We start from the raw sequence: 18,570 nt of genomic DNA, 5'->3' as shown, positions 1-18,570 counted from the left end.
TTTACGGGCGTGAACAGGCGCAACGAGGGCCAATTTTAAGGACCAACGTCCTGCGTCCTTAGGACGACTGAAAGACATCCGACCCGACATTGGATCAGGCCTTTTTTCAGATGTCTGGGGCAGCTGCCTAAAACAGGCGTTAAGCCCCTTGCATATTTCAGTAAGGGGTCTAACACCTGTTTTAGGTCCCTTCTGGGAAATTGAGTTACTGGGTCTGCTCCACTCAGATTTTCCTGGCGGGGATGCAGCCAAGCAAGTGGCTGCCCTCAAAAAGGTAAATAATTTCCCGGGACGTACCTGAAATTGATCTGTTTACAATGGGCGAGCTGTCTGTGGAGGTGCAACAGACACTGGCAGCTCACCCAAATTATTGGAAAGAGACCCAGACGAAATTTCATGTGAGCCTCTGGCCTCCTGGTTGGGGCACAAGCTGCCTGCACACCATTGGTTATGCACCTTTAAAATGAGCCATAACCCATTTCTACCCCATTGTCGCCTTTCTGGTATATGGTTCCATAATAATACGTCCTCTGCTGATACCTCACTCAAGTGACCATTATCGATGTGTGTTCCTCAACCAAATGTTTCCATATGCGTATTTTCCAATGCAGCTCAGGCATTGGACCTGGGCCATTCCTATACTGAATGGCTGTGTTAGTCACACACCTTAATTAATTGAGCCATCAGGTTGCCTCAGTCAATATTTTATTAGTAAGAACAAGCCCGTTAAATTTCCATTATGTACATTATGTCCGTATCTGCCTCTTGTTGATATATCACAGTAATATCGCTTTACTTTGGTGGTAGTTCTTGTTTTGTGACACTTCTTCTTGATCACATTAAGTGCCTTTGCTGCACTGGGCACGAGTCTCTTTGCCATGACTTTATCTCTGTTGAATTATAGTTGATGCCCAGCAGCACCAAAAAATACTTGACCCCGATATTCTTCCAGGGGGGGTTCTTCTGATTTCCTGATGTAAGTTTGGCAGGAAGTTGGCAAACCCCCAGAGAAACAATGTCAACAGCCGATTGGGAGAATCGCTGTGGGATTTTAGGCTCTTTTCTTGAACATGCTATCTACTATCACTTCTGGTCAAGGAATCCAGCTTTACAAATTGACTGCTGGCCATTGTACAAACATTGAAAGGAACATTACTACTGGCACATGATTGGCTGATTTTCTGCCCTTTCCAAATGTGATAAATTCATGAATTGAATCACAAGAAAATAGCAACCAGCCTCCCGTTTTGCTGTCAGGCATTAAAATCTACAGCAAAAGGCATCAAAAATTTTCCTATCAAAACAAGGCCAAATAATATTAAAAGTACAGGTCTCATCATAGATTTTACAATCAGTTTTCATTTAATTCCAAACATTTTCTACCCATGATATCGAAAGGGAGTCAGATTAGCAGTTGGCTATGGTTACTCTATTTTATTAAAAGTAGTTGTAAATTTACGGGTGTATTTCCTCACTGTTTCCCTGCTCCAACACTGTAACTTTGGCAAAAACCTCATTTACACCTATAAAGGGGGTTTCTGCCGTATTTGCAGTGGCGGAGTGGGAGAAGCCCTTAATAAATTCACCCACTGTTATGTTTTTGATACGATTCAGTGAACTAACTTTATTGCTTTCAGTAGGAAGTTAATGAGCTTCATAAATTTAAAATGATTGCACTAACTTTTTAAAACAAAAATATTGGGATATATTTTGCTCTAGGTGTTAACGTGATAAAATATAGATGCCGCCGAACTGATGAATAAAACCAGTAGTGGAAGTCTTTTCCATTATCGCTGCTTGTTTCACACTTGTTCACAATCTAAGATGTATATCCATGGCATTAAATTTCTATGCCGCTGCATCCTATCAATTCACCACTGAAGGCGTTACCAAATCAGTCAGTGATCTGTGCAGCAATGCAGCAAACAAAAGTCAGAAGCCTTGTTTGCATTTTCATGAATTCGCTGTTGGAAGGAGACAACAGCATGAGCTGGCTGGTTTCTCTAAAGTGCAGAGACTCATAGAAAGTACACAGTGTTTCACTCCATCTCATAAAATACATAACAACTTAGTACCGGGAGTTAACAAAGTGAGATGTTCAAGAATTAATGTTTGTGGAGGCTGGCCAGTGTAGGGAAATAAAGCTCCATCATATATAGCAGTAGCTGAGTTTTATTGTAATTTTCTCCAGAAGGTTAATGAACCAAAAAGCCAGTGATGTGAGTGATTACTCGGTGTCTGTATTATTGCTTTGTCAAATATGGAACAGTTAAGGAAAAGCCTCATGCACCTTGTGCATAACAAAAGTGGCTAAATCAGTACTTAATAGAGCTAAAGTTCTCGTCAGCAAACTTCACATACAAATGTTTAACATGTTTGTACTATATTCCTGTGTATCCTATTTTTACGTAAGTGTTAACCAATTTATTTTAAACACCTGTGTAAAATAATGTATGCAGGAATGTGCTATGAGCATCTCAAGTGTTTGTTATTGAAATCCGCTGATCAAAATTCCTACTTTATATAATCAGCAACCAATTTGCATTATTAGGGGTCTCCTTGGAGCACATTTTCAACTTACAATCAAATCCATTATATGCCAACCTGATGTTTTTACCAAATCCGCATTTGTTCCTGATTTAGTACTATTTTAACTAGCATTTTTACGTGCAGGTTTAGCTGTGGGCAATTTGTTTTCCCTTCCCTAACTTAAGCAGATAATATCGGTCTACTACCACCATGTGCACTTTCTCTTTGTGTAAGTGGGCCTTTTTGAGTACCCCATATACTGTCACATTGCCAGAAAATAATGGAGCGAGGAGTGGAGAGCAGCCATTGCGTAGTGAGGTAAAACTGACAAGAATAATTGTTCAACAAAGCAGCTGAGTCCTGAGCATCTGTATTCCAATTGTGTGTGTAGCTTCGATCAATGGACACCTACAAATGAGATTTTTCTTCCATTTTGAATAAAATATGATAGCTGGAAATACTAACGCCAGGTGGAAGCAAACCTTTGTAGAGGGTTTAAGGATTTCCTACTTTGAAATAAAAAATGTCAATGTATTTCTTTTTAATCTGTTGCAAGATTTATTTGCAGAGGGCGCCCAAAATTCATTAATCCAATCCGGGCAATTACCGCCCCATTAGTCTACTGTCATCAGCAAAGTGACGGAAGGTGTCGTCGACAGTGCTATCAAGCGGCACTTACTCACCAATAACCTGCTCACCGATGCTCAGTTTGGGTTCCGCCAGGACCTCTCGGCTCCAGACCTCATTACAGCCTTGGTCCAAACATGGACAAAAGAGCCGAATTTCAGAGGTGAAGTGAGAGTGACTGTCCTTGATATCAAGTCAGCATTTCACCGAGTGTGGCACCAAGGAGCCCTAGTAAAATTGAAGTCAATGGGAATCGGGGAAATCTCTCCAGTGGCTGGAGTCATACCTAGCACAAAGAAAGATGGTAGTGGTTGTTGGAGGCCAATCATCTCAGCCCCAGGACACTGCTGCAGGAGTGCCTTAGGGCAGTGTCTTGGCCCCTCCAGCTGCTTCATCAGTGACCTTCCCTCCATCATAAGGTCAGAAATGGGGATGTTCGCTGATGATTGCACAGTGTTCAGTTCCATTCACAACCCCTCAGATAATGAAGCAGTCCATGCCCGCATGCAGCAAGACCTGGACAACATCCAGGCTTGGGCTGATAAATGGCAAGTAACATTCGCGCCAGACAAGTGCCAGGCAATGACCATCTCCAACAAGAGAGAGTCTAACCACCTCCCCTTGACATTCAACAGCATTACCATCACTGAATCCCCCACCATCAATATCCTGGGGGTCACCATTGACCAGAAACTTAACTGGACCAGCCACATAAATACAGTGGCTACAAGAGCAGGTCAGAGGCTGGGTATTCTGTGGCAAGTAACTCACCTCCTGACTCCCCAAAGCCTTTCCACCATCTACAAGGCACAAGTCAGGAATGTGATGGAATACTCTCCACTTGCCTGGATGAGTGCAGCTCTAACAAAACTCAAGAAGCTCGACACCATCCAGGACAAAGCAGCCCGCTTGATTGGCACCCCACCCACCACCCTAAACATTCACTCCCTTCACCACCGGCGCACCATGGCTTCAGTGTGCACTGCAGCAACTCGCCAAGGCTTCTTCGATAACACTTCCCAAATCGGCCACCTCTACCACCAGAAGGACAAGGGCAGCAGGCACACGGGAACAGCACTACCTGCACGTTCCCCTCCAAGTCAGACTCCATCCCGACTTGGGAAATATATTGCTGTTCCTTCATCATCGCTGGGTCAAAATCCTGGAACTCCCTACCTAACAGCACTGTGGGAGAACCTTCACCACACCTTCTCAAGGGCAATAGGGATGGGCAATAAATGCCGGCCTCGCCAGCTCGCCCACATCCCATGAACAAATTTTTAAAAATGGGAAGAATTACCATCTCGGATGTGCCATTATGGTCATCTGCTTCCTCTTATGGAAGGAGGGAAATCTGGAAGGAGAGCGACACCGAACTGCTCTGACACACCTTAAGAGCCAGCTTTTCTCAGCAGTATAGGGCCGGATTTCCGTGCTGGGAATGAACATATGCTGCAGGGATACCGCAGAAGGAAAAGAAGGGAAAATATCATAGTATTATAGTATAGTACAGCACAGAATAAGGTCATTTGGTCATTCGTACCTGTGCCCGGTTTGAAAGAGCTATCCAATTAGTCTCACTACCCTGCTCTTTCCCCATAGCCCTGTAATTTTTTTTCCCTTCAGATATTTATTTAATTCCCTTTTAAAAGTTACTATTCAATCTGCTTCCACCACCCTTTCAGGTAGTGCATCCAGATCATAACAACTCGTGCTTAAAAAAAAATGTTTCCTCATGTCGCCTCTGGTTCTTTTGCCCGTCACCTTAAATCTGTGTCCTCTGGTTACTTCTGCCACAGGAAACGGTTTCTCCTTATTTACTCTATCAAAGACATTCGTGATTTTGAACACCTCTATCAAATCTCCTCTTAACCTTCTCTTGTCTAAGGAGGACAACCCCAGCTTCTTCAGTCTCTCACATAACTGCAGTCCCTCATCCCTGATACCATTCTAATAAATCTCTTCTGCACTCTCCCTTAGGCCTTGACATCCTTCCTAAAGTGCGGTGCCCAGAATTGAACACAATACTCCAGCTGAGGCCTAACCAATGTTTTATAAAGCTTTAGCATAACTTCCTTGCTTTTATACTCCATGCCTCTTTTAATAAATGTAAACAATTTTACAACACCAAGTTATAGTCCAACAAATTTATTTTAAATTCCACAAGCTTTCGGAGGCTTCCTCCTTCCTCAGGTGAACGGTATGGAAATGACATTTTCGAATCCTTCGCATTTGAAAATCACAGAACAATGCCTGGTGATTACTGCCCGTTGCCAAGGCAATCACAGTGAGCAGACAGAAAGGTGTCACCTAAAAAGGCCACCGAATATACAAACCCCCAAAAAAAAAGAGAGAGAAGGAAGACAGTCAATGACCCGTTATATTAAAAACAGATAACATTTGTTCGCTGGTGGGGTTACGTGTAGTGTGACAATGACGATCCGGATTCTTTCCCCTCAGTCTGGTTCAGTAAAAACTGAAGTCGAATACATTTTAAAGTTCATCACATCTTTAATAGCAGGGTTCTTAGTCTGCAGCATTGATTTGGACTCCTGATAGAGTCCCTCTATGCTGGCAGAGCAAGAACAAAAACATACAAAAATCCACACGTTTTTATACAAATCAATAGGGTTGGAACATACTTAACGAGGGTCAACACCAATCATAAGCCGGGCATAGGTTGCCATGCGGGGTTACATTATTTCCGGCCAATCATAAATCGTCCATGTGCTGATCATGTTGCTGTTAGACATCAAAGGGGATACTTCCTCACCTTCCAACTTGGAATGTTCTTCCCTGTCCCTTCTGTTCCTTATCTCCCAACCTGGAATGTCTTTCAACTTTGGCTAAGTTCGTTACCTATATTGATCTGCCATAAACATGGAGACATTCAGACCAGTCCTTGAATCACATCAAAGACTCTACATTGCTAAGACCATGCAAACCTGCTGACTACGCAAACATATGGCCCAGCAGGAGGGCCAGGCCACCTGTACCAATCTCAGTTACTAACTAATTAACCCTTTCTAACCATTTTGCATTCTGCTTCTTTGCCACGTAGGCATCTTAATACTTTACCGAAAACTGACCACGTAGGGATTCTCAACATGAACCCAAGATCCCGGTTGAGGCCGTCCTCATGGGTGCGGAACTTGGCTATCAATTTCTGCTCGACGATTTTGCGTTGTCGTGTGTCTCGAAGGCCGCCTTGGAGTATGCTTACCCGAAGGTCGGTGGCTGAATGTCCATGACTGCTGAAGTGTTCCCCGACAGGGAGAGAACCCTCCTGTTTGGCGATTGTTGCGCGGTGTCCGTTCATCCGTTGTCGCAGCGTCTGCATGGTCTCGCCAATGTACCATGCTCTGGGGCATCCTTTCCTGCAACGTATGAGGTAGACAACGTTGGCCGAGTCACAGGAGTATGAACCGTGCACCTGGTGGGTGGTGTCCTCTTGTGTGATGGTGGTATCTGTGTCGATGATCTGGCATGTCTTGCAGAGGTTACTGTGGCAGGGTTGTGTGGTGTCGTGGACGCTGTTCTCCTGAAGGCTGGGTAATTTGCTGCGAACCAGGCATTGTTCTGTGATTTTCAAATGCGAAGGATTCGAAAATGTCATTTCCATACCGTTCACCTGAGGAAGGAGGAAGCCTCCGAAAGCTTGTGGAATTTAAAATAAATTTGTTGGACTATAACTTGGTGTTGTAAAATTGTTTACAATTGTCAACCCCAGTCCATCACCGGCATCTCCACATCTTTTAATAAAGCCAAGGCTCCCACATGATTTTTTAACAGCCTTCTCAACTTGTCCTACCACCTTCAAAGATTTGTGTACATACACCCCCAGGTCTCTCTGTTACTGCACCCGCTTTAAAATTGTATCATTTATTTTATATGGCCTCTCCTCATTCATCCTACCAAAATGGAGCACTTTACACTTCTCTGTGTTAAATTTCATCTGCCATGTGTCTGCCCATTTCACCACTATACAATATATATTACAAAAAATATTGCTGCTTTCAAGGCAATTATTTTATTTCAGTATCTCAATATTAGTCCTTCATTTGATGCTGTTTTTTTTTCATTTTCTTTGTGCAGGGGAATCAAGTTCTCAGATCAAGTAAGATAGACCTCACTTCAGCACACACAGGAATGTACCAGCTGAACATTCTGCTGAAGAGTGGCCACAACCTAGCAATACGCGATCGTGGAGGTAAGAAATGGAAGCAGATAGAAATGGTTTCTTCTATTAATATAAAACTATTCCTTGCTTTAAAGGATTAAACTCACTCTGGGGTAGGATTCTCTGCCCCCGAGGGCTGTGGATGCTGAGTCATTGAATATGTTCAAGGCTAAGATAGATAGAATTTTGGACTCTAGGGTAATCAAATACGCGGATTGGGCAGGAAAGTGGAGTTGAGGTCGAAGATCAGCGATGATCTGATTGAATGGCGGAGCAGGCTCGAGGGGCCGTGTGGCCTACTCCTGCTCTTATTTCTTATGTTCTTATGTGGAGTGTAACCCCCAACACAACATTGGATTGAAATTCTGCTCCTACTATCAGTGAATGTTTATTGATGTACAATAGCCACAGTGCATCATAAGCAACAAGTTTCTTACTCAGAGAGTGGAAAATTGGCATAATATGATTTTTAGTTTTATGAATGACACTGTCTGGATAATTCACAGGTATTGGGATGTTTTTTTCAGGCAGTGAATTCCAGATCATAACCACTCGCTGTGTAAAAAAGTTTCTCCTCATGTCGCATTTGATTCTTTTGCCAATCACCTTAAACCTGTGTCTTCTGGTTCTCAACCCTTCCGCCAGCGGGAAAGGTTTTTCTTTATTTACTCCGCCCAGACCCTTCATGATTTTGAACACTTCTATCAAATTTCCTCTCAACCTTCTCTGCTCTAACGAGAACAATCCCAGCTTTTCCAGTCTATTCACATAACCGAGGTCCCTCATCCCTGGAATCATTCTAGTAAATCTTTCCTGCACCCTCTCTAAGGCCTGCTCATTTTTCCTAAAGTGCGGTGCCCAGAACTGGACACAATACTCCAACTGTGGCTGAACCAGTGTTTCATAAAGGTTCAACATAACATCCTCGCCTTTTTACTCTATGTCTCTATTTACAAAGCCCAGAATCCCATATGCTTTTTTAACCGCTTTCTCAACCTGCCCTGCCACCTTCAACGACCTGTGTACATATACCCCCAGGTCTCTCTGTTCCTGCACCCCCTTTAGAGTTGTACCCTTTAGTTTAAACTGCCTCTCCTCGTTCTTCCTACCAAAACGTATCACCTCACAGTGTTAAATTTCATTTGCCTCAAGTCCGCCCATTCCACCAGCCTGTTGTCGTCTTGAGGTATATCACTATCCTCCTTACCGTTTACTACACTTCCAAGTTTTGTGTCATCTGCAAATTTTGAAGTTGTGTCCTGTACACCCAAGTCCAAGTCATTAATATATATCAAGAAAAGCAGTGGTCCTAGTACCGATCCTCGGGAAACACCACTGTATACCTTCTTCCAGTCCGAAAAACAACCGTTCACCACTATTCTCTGTTTCCTGTCTCTTAACCAATTTCATATCCATGCTGCCACTGCCCCTTTTATTCCATGGACTTCAACTTCGCTAGCAAACTTATTATGTGGCACTTTATCGAACGCCTTTTGGAAGTCAATATACGCTACATCAACTGCATTGCCCTCATCAACCCTCTCTGTTACCTCATCAAAAAACTCAATCAAGTTAGTTAAACACGATTTGCCTTTAACAAATCCATGCTGGCTTTCCTTAATTAATCCACACTTGTCCAAGTGACTGTTAATTTTGTGGCAGATTATCGTTCCTAAAAGCTTCCCCACCAGCGAGGTTGAACTGACTGGCCTGTAGTTGCCGGGTTTATCCTTACACCTTTTTTTGAACAAGGGTGTAACATTTACAATTCTCCAGTCCTCTGGCACCACGTCCATATCTAAAAATGATTGGAAGATTATGGCCAGTACCTCCGCTATTTCCACCCTTACTTCCCTCAGCAACCTAGGATGTATCCCATCCGGACCAGGTGACTTATATACTTTAAGTACAGCCAACCTTTCTCGTCCTTCCTCTTTATCAATTTTTAGCCCATCCAGTTTCTCAACCACCTCTTCTTTTACTGCGACTTTGGTAATACCTTCTTCCTTGGTAAAGACAGATGCAAAAGTATTCATTTAGTACCTCAGCCGTGCCCTCTGCCTAATGGTCCCTAATCAGTCCCACCCCTCCTCTTACTACCCGTTTACTATTTATATGCCTATAGAAGACTTTTGGATTCCCTTTTATCTTAGCCACCAGTCTATTCTCATACTCTCTCTTTGCCGCTCTTATTTCCTTTTTCACTTCCCCTCTGTACTTTCTATATTCTGCCTGGTTCTCACTTGTACTATCAACCTGACATCTGTCATATGCCCTTTTTTCTGCTTCATCTTACTCTCCATCTCTTTCATCATCCAGGGAGCTCTGGCTTTAGTTGCCCTAACTTTCCCCCTCATGGGAATGGACCTAGACTGTACCAGAACAATCTCCTCTTTAAAAGCTACCCATTATTCGATTACAGTTTTGCCTGCCAATCTTTGAATCCAATTTACCCGGGCTAGGTCTGTTCTCATCCCACTGAAATTGGCACTTCTCCAATTGAGTATTTTTACTCTAGTGTTCTGTGTGCTCTTTTCCATAGCTAATCTAAAACTTATACTATGATCACTGTTCCCTAAATGTTCCCCCACTGACACTTGCTCCACTTGACCCACCTCATTCCCTAGAATCAGATCCAGTAATGCCTCCTTCCATATTGGACCAGAAACGTACTGGTCAATAAAGTTCTCCTGAACACACTTCAAAAATTCCTCTCCCTCTTTGCCCTTTACTCTTTATGCCCTTTACGACACCATATTATGACACCTTTATGACACCATATTAAACAAGCAAAGCTGAAGATATTTCAAAAATATGTTACATACCAAAACCTGTAGGTGGGTCACAGAATTCCATGATACACCTGATATGCCTGTAGGCGGTGCTGCGATAAAAATAATCTGAAGTATCACATAACATTACCAGATTACTTGGTTTCTGGCCTTTTGAGTCTGAATTGTATTGCACACATTGGCCACCAGATAGCTCTTTACTAATATCTGTGCTATATCCTTAAAACTTCAAAACTGCATTGATACAATAAGAAAATAAAGTATGAACTTATAAAGTTAAATACTTGTAGAGAAGCTATCTTAACATGCTCAATTATGGCTTTTTAGGATTATTGTCAGCTTCCACATCCTGACTAACTTGACACTTGCTGTTCTAATCTCCCAGTTCTCACTTGTAAACTCCAATGGCCAGTGAAATTGATGATTCCACACCTAACGCACTAAATCCCGAGAAACTATGACAAGAGCCTTCAAATAGTCCCCCCCCCCATCCCACTGTGGGAACAAATGATTCCTCCCCCCCCCCACCTCATTGAGATAACATGGCACCTGGAAGGGTAAGGAAACCCTCCTCCCCCAAGATAATCTTTCTGTCTACTGAGAGCTGAATGACTGGTCAGGATGCAGTATTCCCCCTCCTTCCCCCTAAGATCATGACTTGACCCTGGCAGATGCACACTGCTACTGCCTCCCCATTTTTCAGATGGAAGGATATCGTACTTCAACTCACCCCTCCGACCCACTGAGTAGATATATTAGGCCTAGCAGATGGAAAGGTCGAAAAATATCTCAGGGTGTTTAATATAAAATAGAAATGAAGCATCAGTTTCAATCAGTAACACCATGTTTGCAGTTTAGGTGAGGGGTGGGAAGAGGGAAAGGCCTTTGTTGTGTATTATTTATTAATTTAGCAGAGGCGATTGTTTTATAATGCACTCTACAGGGCTTAGCGTCCCACTAATTCAAAATGTTTGGACAACACTGCCATACCGGAAAATTTCAGGAGCGATTATAACAGTTTTTATATGATTCTGATCTTAGAAATGTTGGGTCTGAAAATCAAGGGAGGGGAATACATCACAGCATAAGTGCTGATATGTGCCCGCCTTGGACCTCCAACACTGACCCAGTCAAAGTTCGCAGGTTCAGGGGAAGGTCCCCTCTTTTAGTGTCATTGGCAGGTGCTTGTACCACTAGGGGCACATCTAGGACGACCATCACTGCAGAGAGGCTGGAAAATCTGGCGGAGGTTGTCGCTCCCAGGGAGGGGTCCCGTCCCTCAACCATTGAACTCCTGGGGTAAGGAATTCCAGACCCTGTCCTGTCTTATGCCAATAGCCTTGTTTGGCACAGCTGGTGGTTCTGCTGCCAACACCCATCCTGGAAACTCCCATATTAGGCCAAAACCCAGTACATCTGGGTCTTAGCCTTGGCTGCTGAGGCCATTTTGAAAAAATGATTTCAATAATGTGATGATTTGAAGTTGCAGCTTTTCAAAAGGGGTAGCTTTGTTGTGGGATCAATATGGCAAAATAACTGCGAGTTTAATGCGCATGCCATTATTAGTGTGTAAATAACCCAGCAATTTGTGGTGAGGAAGAGATATCACATGAGGTGTGAATCGCCACAGATTGCTGGACAATTTGCGCCACACCGCTGTTAGCCTCGCGAAAATGGGAGCTTGGGATCAGCATCCCCATCAACAGCATTTGCGCTGTCAAAACAAATTAAACTTGCCGCAGAAAGTTAGGGCTGGTATTTAACGATGTAAGGAACCTTTTAATGATGAGATTTATGTTCCTGCAATGCCACTCAACCTCTCCGGCCCAGAAAGGGAACATATGAAACTGTGGAACCTCAAGTAGTAAATTGCTCTTAGAGGTTTTTAAAATTTTAAATTCTAAAATAATTTTCTTACTTTTCCCTTTTGTCTCTTTTTTTCTCTAACTCTTAACCCAATCCTTCTTTCACTTGTTTTATTTCTGTGTCTGTCCCTGATTTGACTCTAATTCACCCTATTTCCTTCTCCTTCATTCCTCGGTTTCTTTCTTTATCCTGAAGTCTCATTGATTAAGGAGATAGACTATTGGTCCCGTTGTGCACCAAGGTCCCAAATGCCCAGTTGACCTTGTTGCATCGTTACCAACTCACACTTCCAGCCATCGCTGCGCAAAAAAATTTTGAGTTGAATGGTGGGTAAAAAAATCTAACAAACGGGGCACGCCGCGTGAGGCCCCAAATTCTTGGCCAGTGAGAAAAGCCTGACTTTTTTCAGTTACAACATTTAATTGCCACCCACAGATTCAATGTGTGATATGTTATATACAAGCCTTTTATTATATCATAAGTAGATAGATAGGCCTGAGGTTTTGCTGCTTTTTGTAAACTGAATTTGATAAATCTGCTTGGCATCTTTTCCTATTTAACATGAAGACCTAGACCAAAACCAGATTTCAAATCTGAATTGCTCTGCAAGGGTAAAAATTCCAGTATATAGATACTCGTTAATGAAGTGTCATTTTCAGTATTGAGTGCTTCAGGCAATCTGTAAATGAAAAAGCAATGAAATTCTGATTAATTAACATTAATATGTTCTTGGTACGGTACCTACATCAACTCAAATAATTTATTTTGAGTTGTTTCAGAATAATGTTATAACTATGGTTATTAATTTGGTTGTCAGACACATGTAATGGTGTTATCAATTACTCCACTGGTGGGCAGTGACAACTGCTTTATAGCAGACTGAATTAGCCCTGCATATTGATCGACTCTTAAAAGCCTGGAAAGTTTATTACACTGTCATTCACGTTCATCGACCATAAGGTTATAGCTATCCGCATAAAATTGAAACTGAAATGTAGGGGCCGATTTTCGGATGGCGGAGCGGGTGCGTTGGGGGCTCCTAAAATCGTGCAAATCCGGAGCGGGTTCGGAGCCTGGCACCAACCTGCTGACTTCCGGCGCGCGCCTCCTGAATGCGGGACTCCCACTGGCAAATAAAGCCGGTGCGATGAAAATTTACATACTTTTATACAGAGTTAAACTACTTGAGATACCTGATTGAGTAGACATTTTGGCAGGGGTGCGATTTTGAAGGATCCCCAGCGTGTTTCCCGTGCTGTAGGAAACACTCCCTGTTGCAACACACGTGTTTCAGCCAGCAGCCAGTGGGAGATGCAAAAGATTATTTGACAGATGGGGAGAAAACCTCATTTACTGCAGCAGGGCACTCTGTCACTTCAGATAAAGTTTTGGCTGCAAGACCTTTGTCTTTTCACTCAAAATTCTTACTTTCCACCCAAAACTCTGCTGTGCAAACACATTGACCTACTTTGCGTACCCCCTCAATCTCACACCCTCAGGTTGGTGGGGTGGGGGGGGCGTCATGGCTGCATTCACCACTTCATCTGAGGATGAGCAACATCACCAGCCTCGCCAGGCATGCCGTCCACCTCTGCCATGTGGAGCTCCACAACACAGTGCTGCACCACAGGCACCTGCACAAGAGCACTGAGGGCAATAACAGAGAGAGCAACATCGCAGGAGGCACTACCCTCGCAACAGGGTCTACAGACCGAGGCTCAGCTTCCTGGATCTCTGAGAAGCAGTGCATACGGAGGCTTAAAGTCAATTGCCAGGTAGTCGCAGACATCTGCAACCTCCTTCATGCCGAGCTGCTCCCGACTGGGCCGAGCAGCATCTCCTTACCTGTCGCTGTCAAAGTCATCACTGCCCTCAACTTCTTCACCTCGGGATCATTCCAGGGTGCCACCGAGGACATCGCTGAGGTCTCTCAGTCATCTGCCCACAAGTGCATAAGGCAGGTCACCGACGGCTTGTTTCGCAGGGCCTCGCACTATGTCAACTTCCCCATGGACGACCTCAGCCAGATGGAGAGGGCAGTGGGATTCCACGCTGTGGCTGGCTTCCCACGGGTGCAGGCTGTAATCGATTGCACCCATATAGCAATACAAGCACCTCGACACGAACCAGGACTGTTCATCAACAGGAAGGGCTATCACTCCATCAACACTCAGCTCATCTGTGATCACCGCAAGAGATTCCTTCACGTGTGCGCCAGATACCCTGGCAGCTGCCACGATTCCTTCGTCCTCAGGGAGTCCAACATCCCGCCCCTCTTCCACGCATCGAACACCCGCAAGGGTTGGCTCCCTGGGGACAAGGGATACCCTCTGCACATGTGGCTCATGACACCTCTGAGGAACCCCAGCACCGAGCAACAGCGTCGATGTAACGACAGCCACATCGCTACCAGGTCTGCAATTGAGCAGGCTATAGGGCTGCTCAAGATGCGTTTCAGGTGCCTTGATCGTTCTGGGGGAGTTCAATACGCACCAGACAGAGTGGGACGCATTATAATCGTGTGTTGTATCCTGCACAACATGGCACAACAGAGAGGGGTGCCGCTTGAGGAGGCCCCATCCACATCTGCCACCCACATTGAGGAGGAGGAGGTGGAGGAGGAGGAGGAGCAACCCATGGGCAGAACAGTGGCTCACCTGGCTGCTTGTGAGGCCAGGGAGTCACTGATATGAGAATGGTTCTCCTAACATCAGACAATGTGAAGGGTCCGGTCCTCATCACTTAGATAGAGCAGTGGCCACACCAGCACCCCCCCCCCCCCCCCCACCCCGCACAGAACAGTCCTGCATCTACACATATGCCCAATGTAGAGTGACCCAATGGGTGGCATCAAGTGTGGGCATTCATAGTGAACCTCATGAAAGGGCCTTATTACAGAAGCCAGTCAAGCATAGCCAAGACATGGTAGTAGTTGTGACAATAATATTTAATGTGCCTTTAACAAAAAGCAAATATAAATAAAAAACATGACCAACCATCAAACACCCTTGTGCATCCCATTTGTGCTCACAAAACCTTCACCATTCGCTTCCGACTACTTCTACGTGGTGCATCCCCTATGGCTGCAGCAGAGGTAGTGGCAGGTTGCTCTTGTTCATGCCCTGACTGATGAGATGCTTTGGGCCTACGCCCTCTGGGTTTTGATGCCCGTGCGGGTCCCTCCACAGACTGCTCCACCTGCAGGGGCGGACTCGGCCACCTGGAGAGGAGGCAGCATTAAGGGCACTGGTTGAGAGGGGGGCAACGGGTGAGACGTGGGAGCGCTTTGAGTGGCGTCCCCACTTCCATGATCCCTCCCCTGGGCCAGGCCCACACCACTTCTACCACTCTTCTGGATCACAGTTTGAAGGACATGTGTGAAGCTTTGTAAGGCCAGTGCTAGTGTACCTGCCTGCCTGTTTAAGGTGGCAGAATGTTGTTCACCCTGAGTCCAAATGGCTGATGTCTGGGCCTGAATGGACTCATTTCTGAGCCATGCTTGAAGCTCCATGGAGGCTAGCCTTCCCTCCATCGCAGACATTCCCACACTTATCCGCGACAGTATGTCTGAGATGCCCTCATGTCCCTGTGACAGTATCTCAGAGATGCACTTCCTTACCTGTGCCACCATTCCACTCATGCAGGAGTTGGACTCCTCCATCCTCTGCGCGATTGTGGAGAGTGCACGTGGCACCTGTTCCAGCACCTCGCAAATGTGCTGCTGCCCCTCGATCATTCTCCTTTTCATTGATGGCCCCCAGGGTTCAGCATCTGTGTCCAGCTGAGCAGAGCCTGGAGAAGATTGCTCCCACCGACGCGGACTCTCCACGGCTGCCCCTGCCACCAGTGTCTGCTCGTGCTCACGTGTGTGGTAACTCACCATGTGCGACCCCAACTAACTGCGGACGAGGACCCACCAAGGTGTGTGTATCTGCACCGGTGGATGGCTTGCTCAGATGTGACAGTGCCCCGTCAGAGGCCGGCAGGTCCTCTGACGAATTGCCCTCCGCCATCACAGCGGCCGCTAAAGGCCCTGTAAGAGAACAGAAGGCAATATTAAGCATGATCATAGATGTTGAGGTGTTGAAGATGGCAAGGCATGTTAACATCATTTCATATTGTGTGTGCTGAATGTTAAAGTTCTGTCACCAGACGTTTGTCGGGTGCCAGCATCTGTGAACACGACTATCTGTTGCGGCCCCCCTCCGGTCCTCGCCCTCTCCCGTGCATTCTGGGCTCTCTTCTCCTATAAGGGGAGAAAGTAGAGAGGCATGAGTGAGTGATGGTGACGTGGCCAACTGCTGAATGCATTGGTTTGGGTGGGGCTGACCGTGAAAGAGATGCATCAGAGGGTGAGTATGAGACAGAGCCATGGCATTATATGAGAATTGGGTTGAGTGGTAGTGGTGGGGTGAGTACTGGGGAGTTGAGGAAGTGCAGGTAAGTTGAGGATGAGGTTTGAGTGGGTGTGAGGCGTGATGTAATAGAGTAGTGTTGGCAGTGTGGAATGAGTTGGGGGTGGGGACGGTGATCTGGAAGAATGAGGGAATGTAGGAGAATGAGTAAGTGTACTCACTTTGGCTGACCTACTGAGGTCATTGAAGTGCTTCCTGCACTGGATCCAGGTGCGGGAGATGTTGCTGCTGCTGGTGACCTCCTCTGCCACCTCGAGCCAGGCCGCCTTGGTGGCAGAGGCAGGCCACTTCCTCCCGTCCGCCGGGTAGAAGACATCCCTCCTCCTCCTCACCCCATCCAGTAGCACCTGGAGTGAGGCATCATTAAATCAAGGAGCAGACTTTCTCCTGTGCTGCTCCATTGTGCTGTGTGGGTGTTTGCTCCAGAAGCAGTCATTGGAGGACTACCCCTTTAAATAGAGCTCCTCCAGCTGACAGCCTGTGATGCGGGTGCACAGTCCGCCTGCTGCGCAGTTTTCCGACGGCAAACCGGGAAGCCACGTTAAGTGGCTCCAGTTTACCCGTGATCACGTGGGGAACGGACAGATTTTATTGGGCAGGTTACCCACGCACCCAATCACCCCCCCCCACTGCCATCCTGCCTCCCCGCTAATATCGGGGCCGTAATCTTTGCACCTTTTCATTTGTCTCGTCAAAATCATCTGTCATTTCTGTTTTTTATTTCTGCTGTGATTTTTCTTGTTTTGCGGAATTTAATAATTGTGGTCAGGCTTCAAGCCATAAAGCCTTACAGTACAAAGTTCATTTGATCAACTACAGGCCAGTCAGTCTAACGTCGATGGTGGGGAAACTTTAGAGACAATAATCCAGGACAAAATTAATTGGCACTTGGAAAAGTATGCGTTAATAAATGAAAGCCAGCACGAATTTGTTAAAGGCAAATCATGTTTGATTGAGTTCTTTGATGAAGTAATGGAGAGGCTTGATGAGGGTAGTGCGGTTGATGTTTTGTATATAAACGTTCAAAAGGCATTTGATAAAGTACCACATAATAGCAAAGTTAAAGCCCATGGGATTAAAGGGACAGTGGCAGCGTGCATACAAAATTGGGTAAGGGACAGAAAGCAGAAAGTAATGGTGAATGGTTATTTTTCTGACTGGAGGGATGTATACAGTGGTGTTCCCCAGGGGTTGGTATTAGGACCACTTCTCATTTTGATATATATCAATGACCTGGACTAGGTTATAGAAGGTATCGTTTCAAAGTTTGCGGATGACACGAAACTTGGAAATGTAGCAAACAGTGAGGAGGATAGTAACAGACTTCAGGAGACTATAGACAGGCTGGTGAAATGGGTAGACACATGGCAATTAAAATTAGCACAGAGAAGTGTGAAGTGATACACAGAAACATAGAAAATAAGAGCAAGAGTAGGCCACTCGGCCCTTTGGGCCTGCTCCGTCATTCAAAATGATCATGGTTGATCGCCTAACTAAGTACCCTGCTCCTGCTTTTTCCCCATATCCCTTGATCCCTTTAGCATTAAGAAATATATCTATCTCCTTCTTGAATACATCCAATGACTTGGCCTCCACTGCCTTCTGTGGTAGAGAATTCCACAGGTTCACCACCCTATGAGTGAAGAAATTTCTCCTCACCTCGGTTCTAAATGGGACACCCCATATTCTGAGACTGTGACCCCTGGTTCTGGACTCCCCAGCCATCGGGAACATCCTCCCCGCATCTAGTCTGTCCTACCAAAATACATTTACGAGAATGGTTCCAGGGATGAGGGACTTCGGTAATGTGGAGAGACTGGAGAAGTTGGGTTTGTTCTCCTGAGAGCAGAAAAGGTTAAGAGGAGATTTGATATAGGTGTTCAAAATCATGAAGGGTTTTGATAGAGCAAATAAGGAGAAAGTGGCAGAAGGATCAGGAACCAGAGGACACAGATTTAAGATAATTGACAAAAGAACCAGATGCGACATGAGGATAACATTTTTTGTAAGCAGCGTATTTTTATGATCTGGAATGCACTGCCTGAAAGGGTGGTGGAAGCAGATTCAATAGCAACTTTCAAAAGGGAAATGGATAAATACTTGAAGGAGAAAAATGTGCAGGTCTATGAGGAAAGAGCAGGGGTGCGGGACTAATTGGATA

General features: G+C 45.2%; 1 protein-coding gene across 8 annotated transcripts in view; it reads left to right on the top strand.

The window, feature by feature from the left end:
- Positions 1 to 18,570, top strand: part of LOC137320893 (multiple C2 and transmembrane domain-containing protein 1-like) — a 603,286-nt gene that overhangs the window by 195,820 nt on the left and 388,896 nt on the right. For 7 of the 8 annotated variants that reach the window (XM_067982848.1, XM_067982849.1, XM_067982856.1 and 4 more), the window contains one exon: positions 7,252 to 7,366. In XM_067982848.1, coding sequence (XP_067838949.1) covers positions 7,252 to 7,366 — 115 coding nt within the window. Of the gene's footprint in view, positions 1 to 3,157; positions 3,320 to 7,251; positions 7,367 to 18,570 lie in introns of those variants that run through there. The other variant, XM_067982852.1, reaches the window with a different exon arrangement.

The sequence above is a fragment of the Heptranchias perlo genome, chromosome 4 (genome assembly GCF_035084215.1).
Source record: "Heptranchias perlo isolate sHepPer1 chromosome 4, sHepPer1.hap1, whole genome shotgun sequence".
Lineage (NCBI taxonomy): Eukaryota > Metazoa > Chordata > Chondrichthyes > Hexanchiformes > Hexanchidae > Heptranchias > Heptranchias perlo.
Note: the sequence above shows the minus strand (reverse complement) of the source record. Positions and strands in the feature narration are given on the sequence as shown.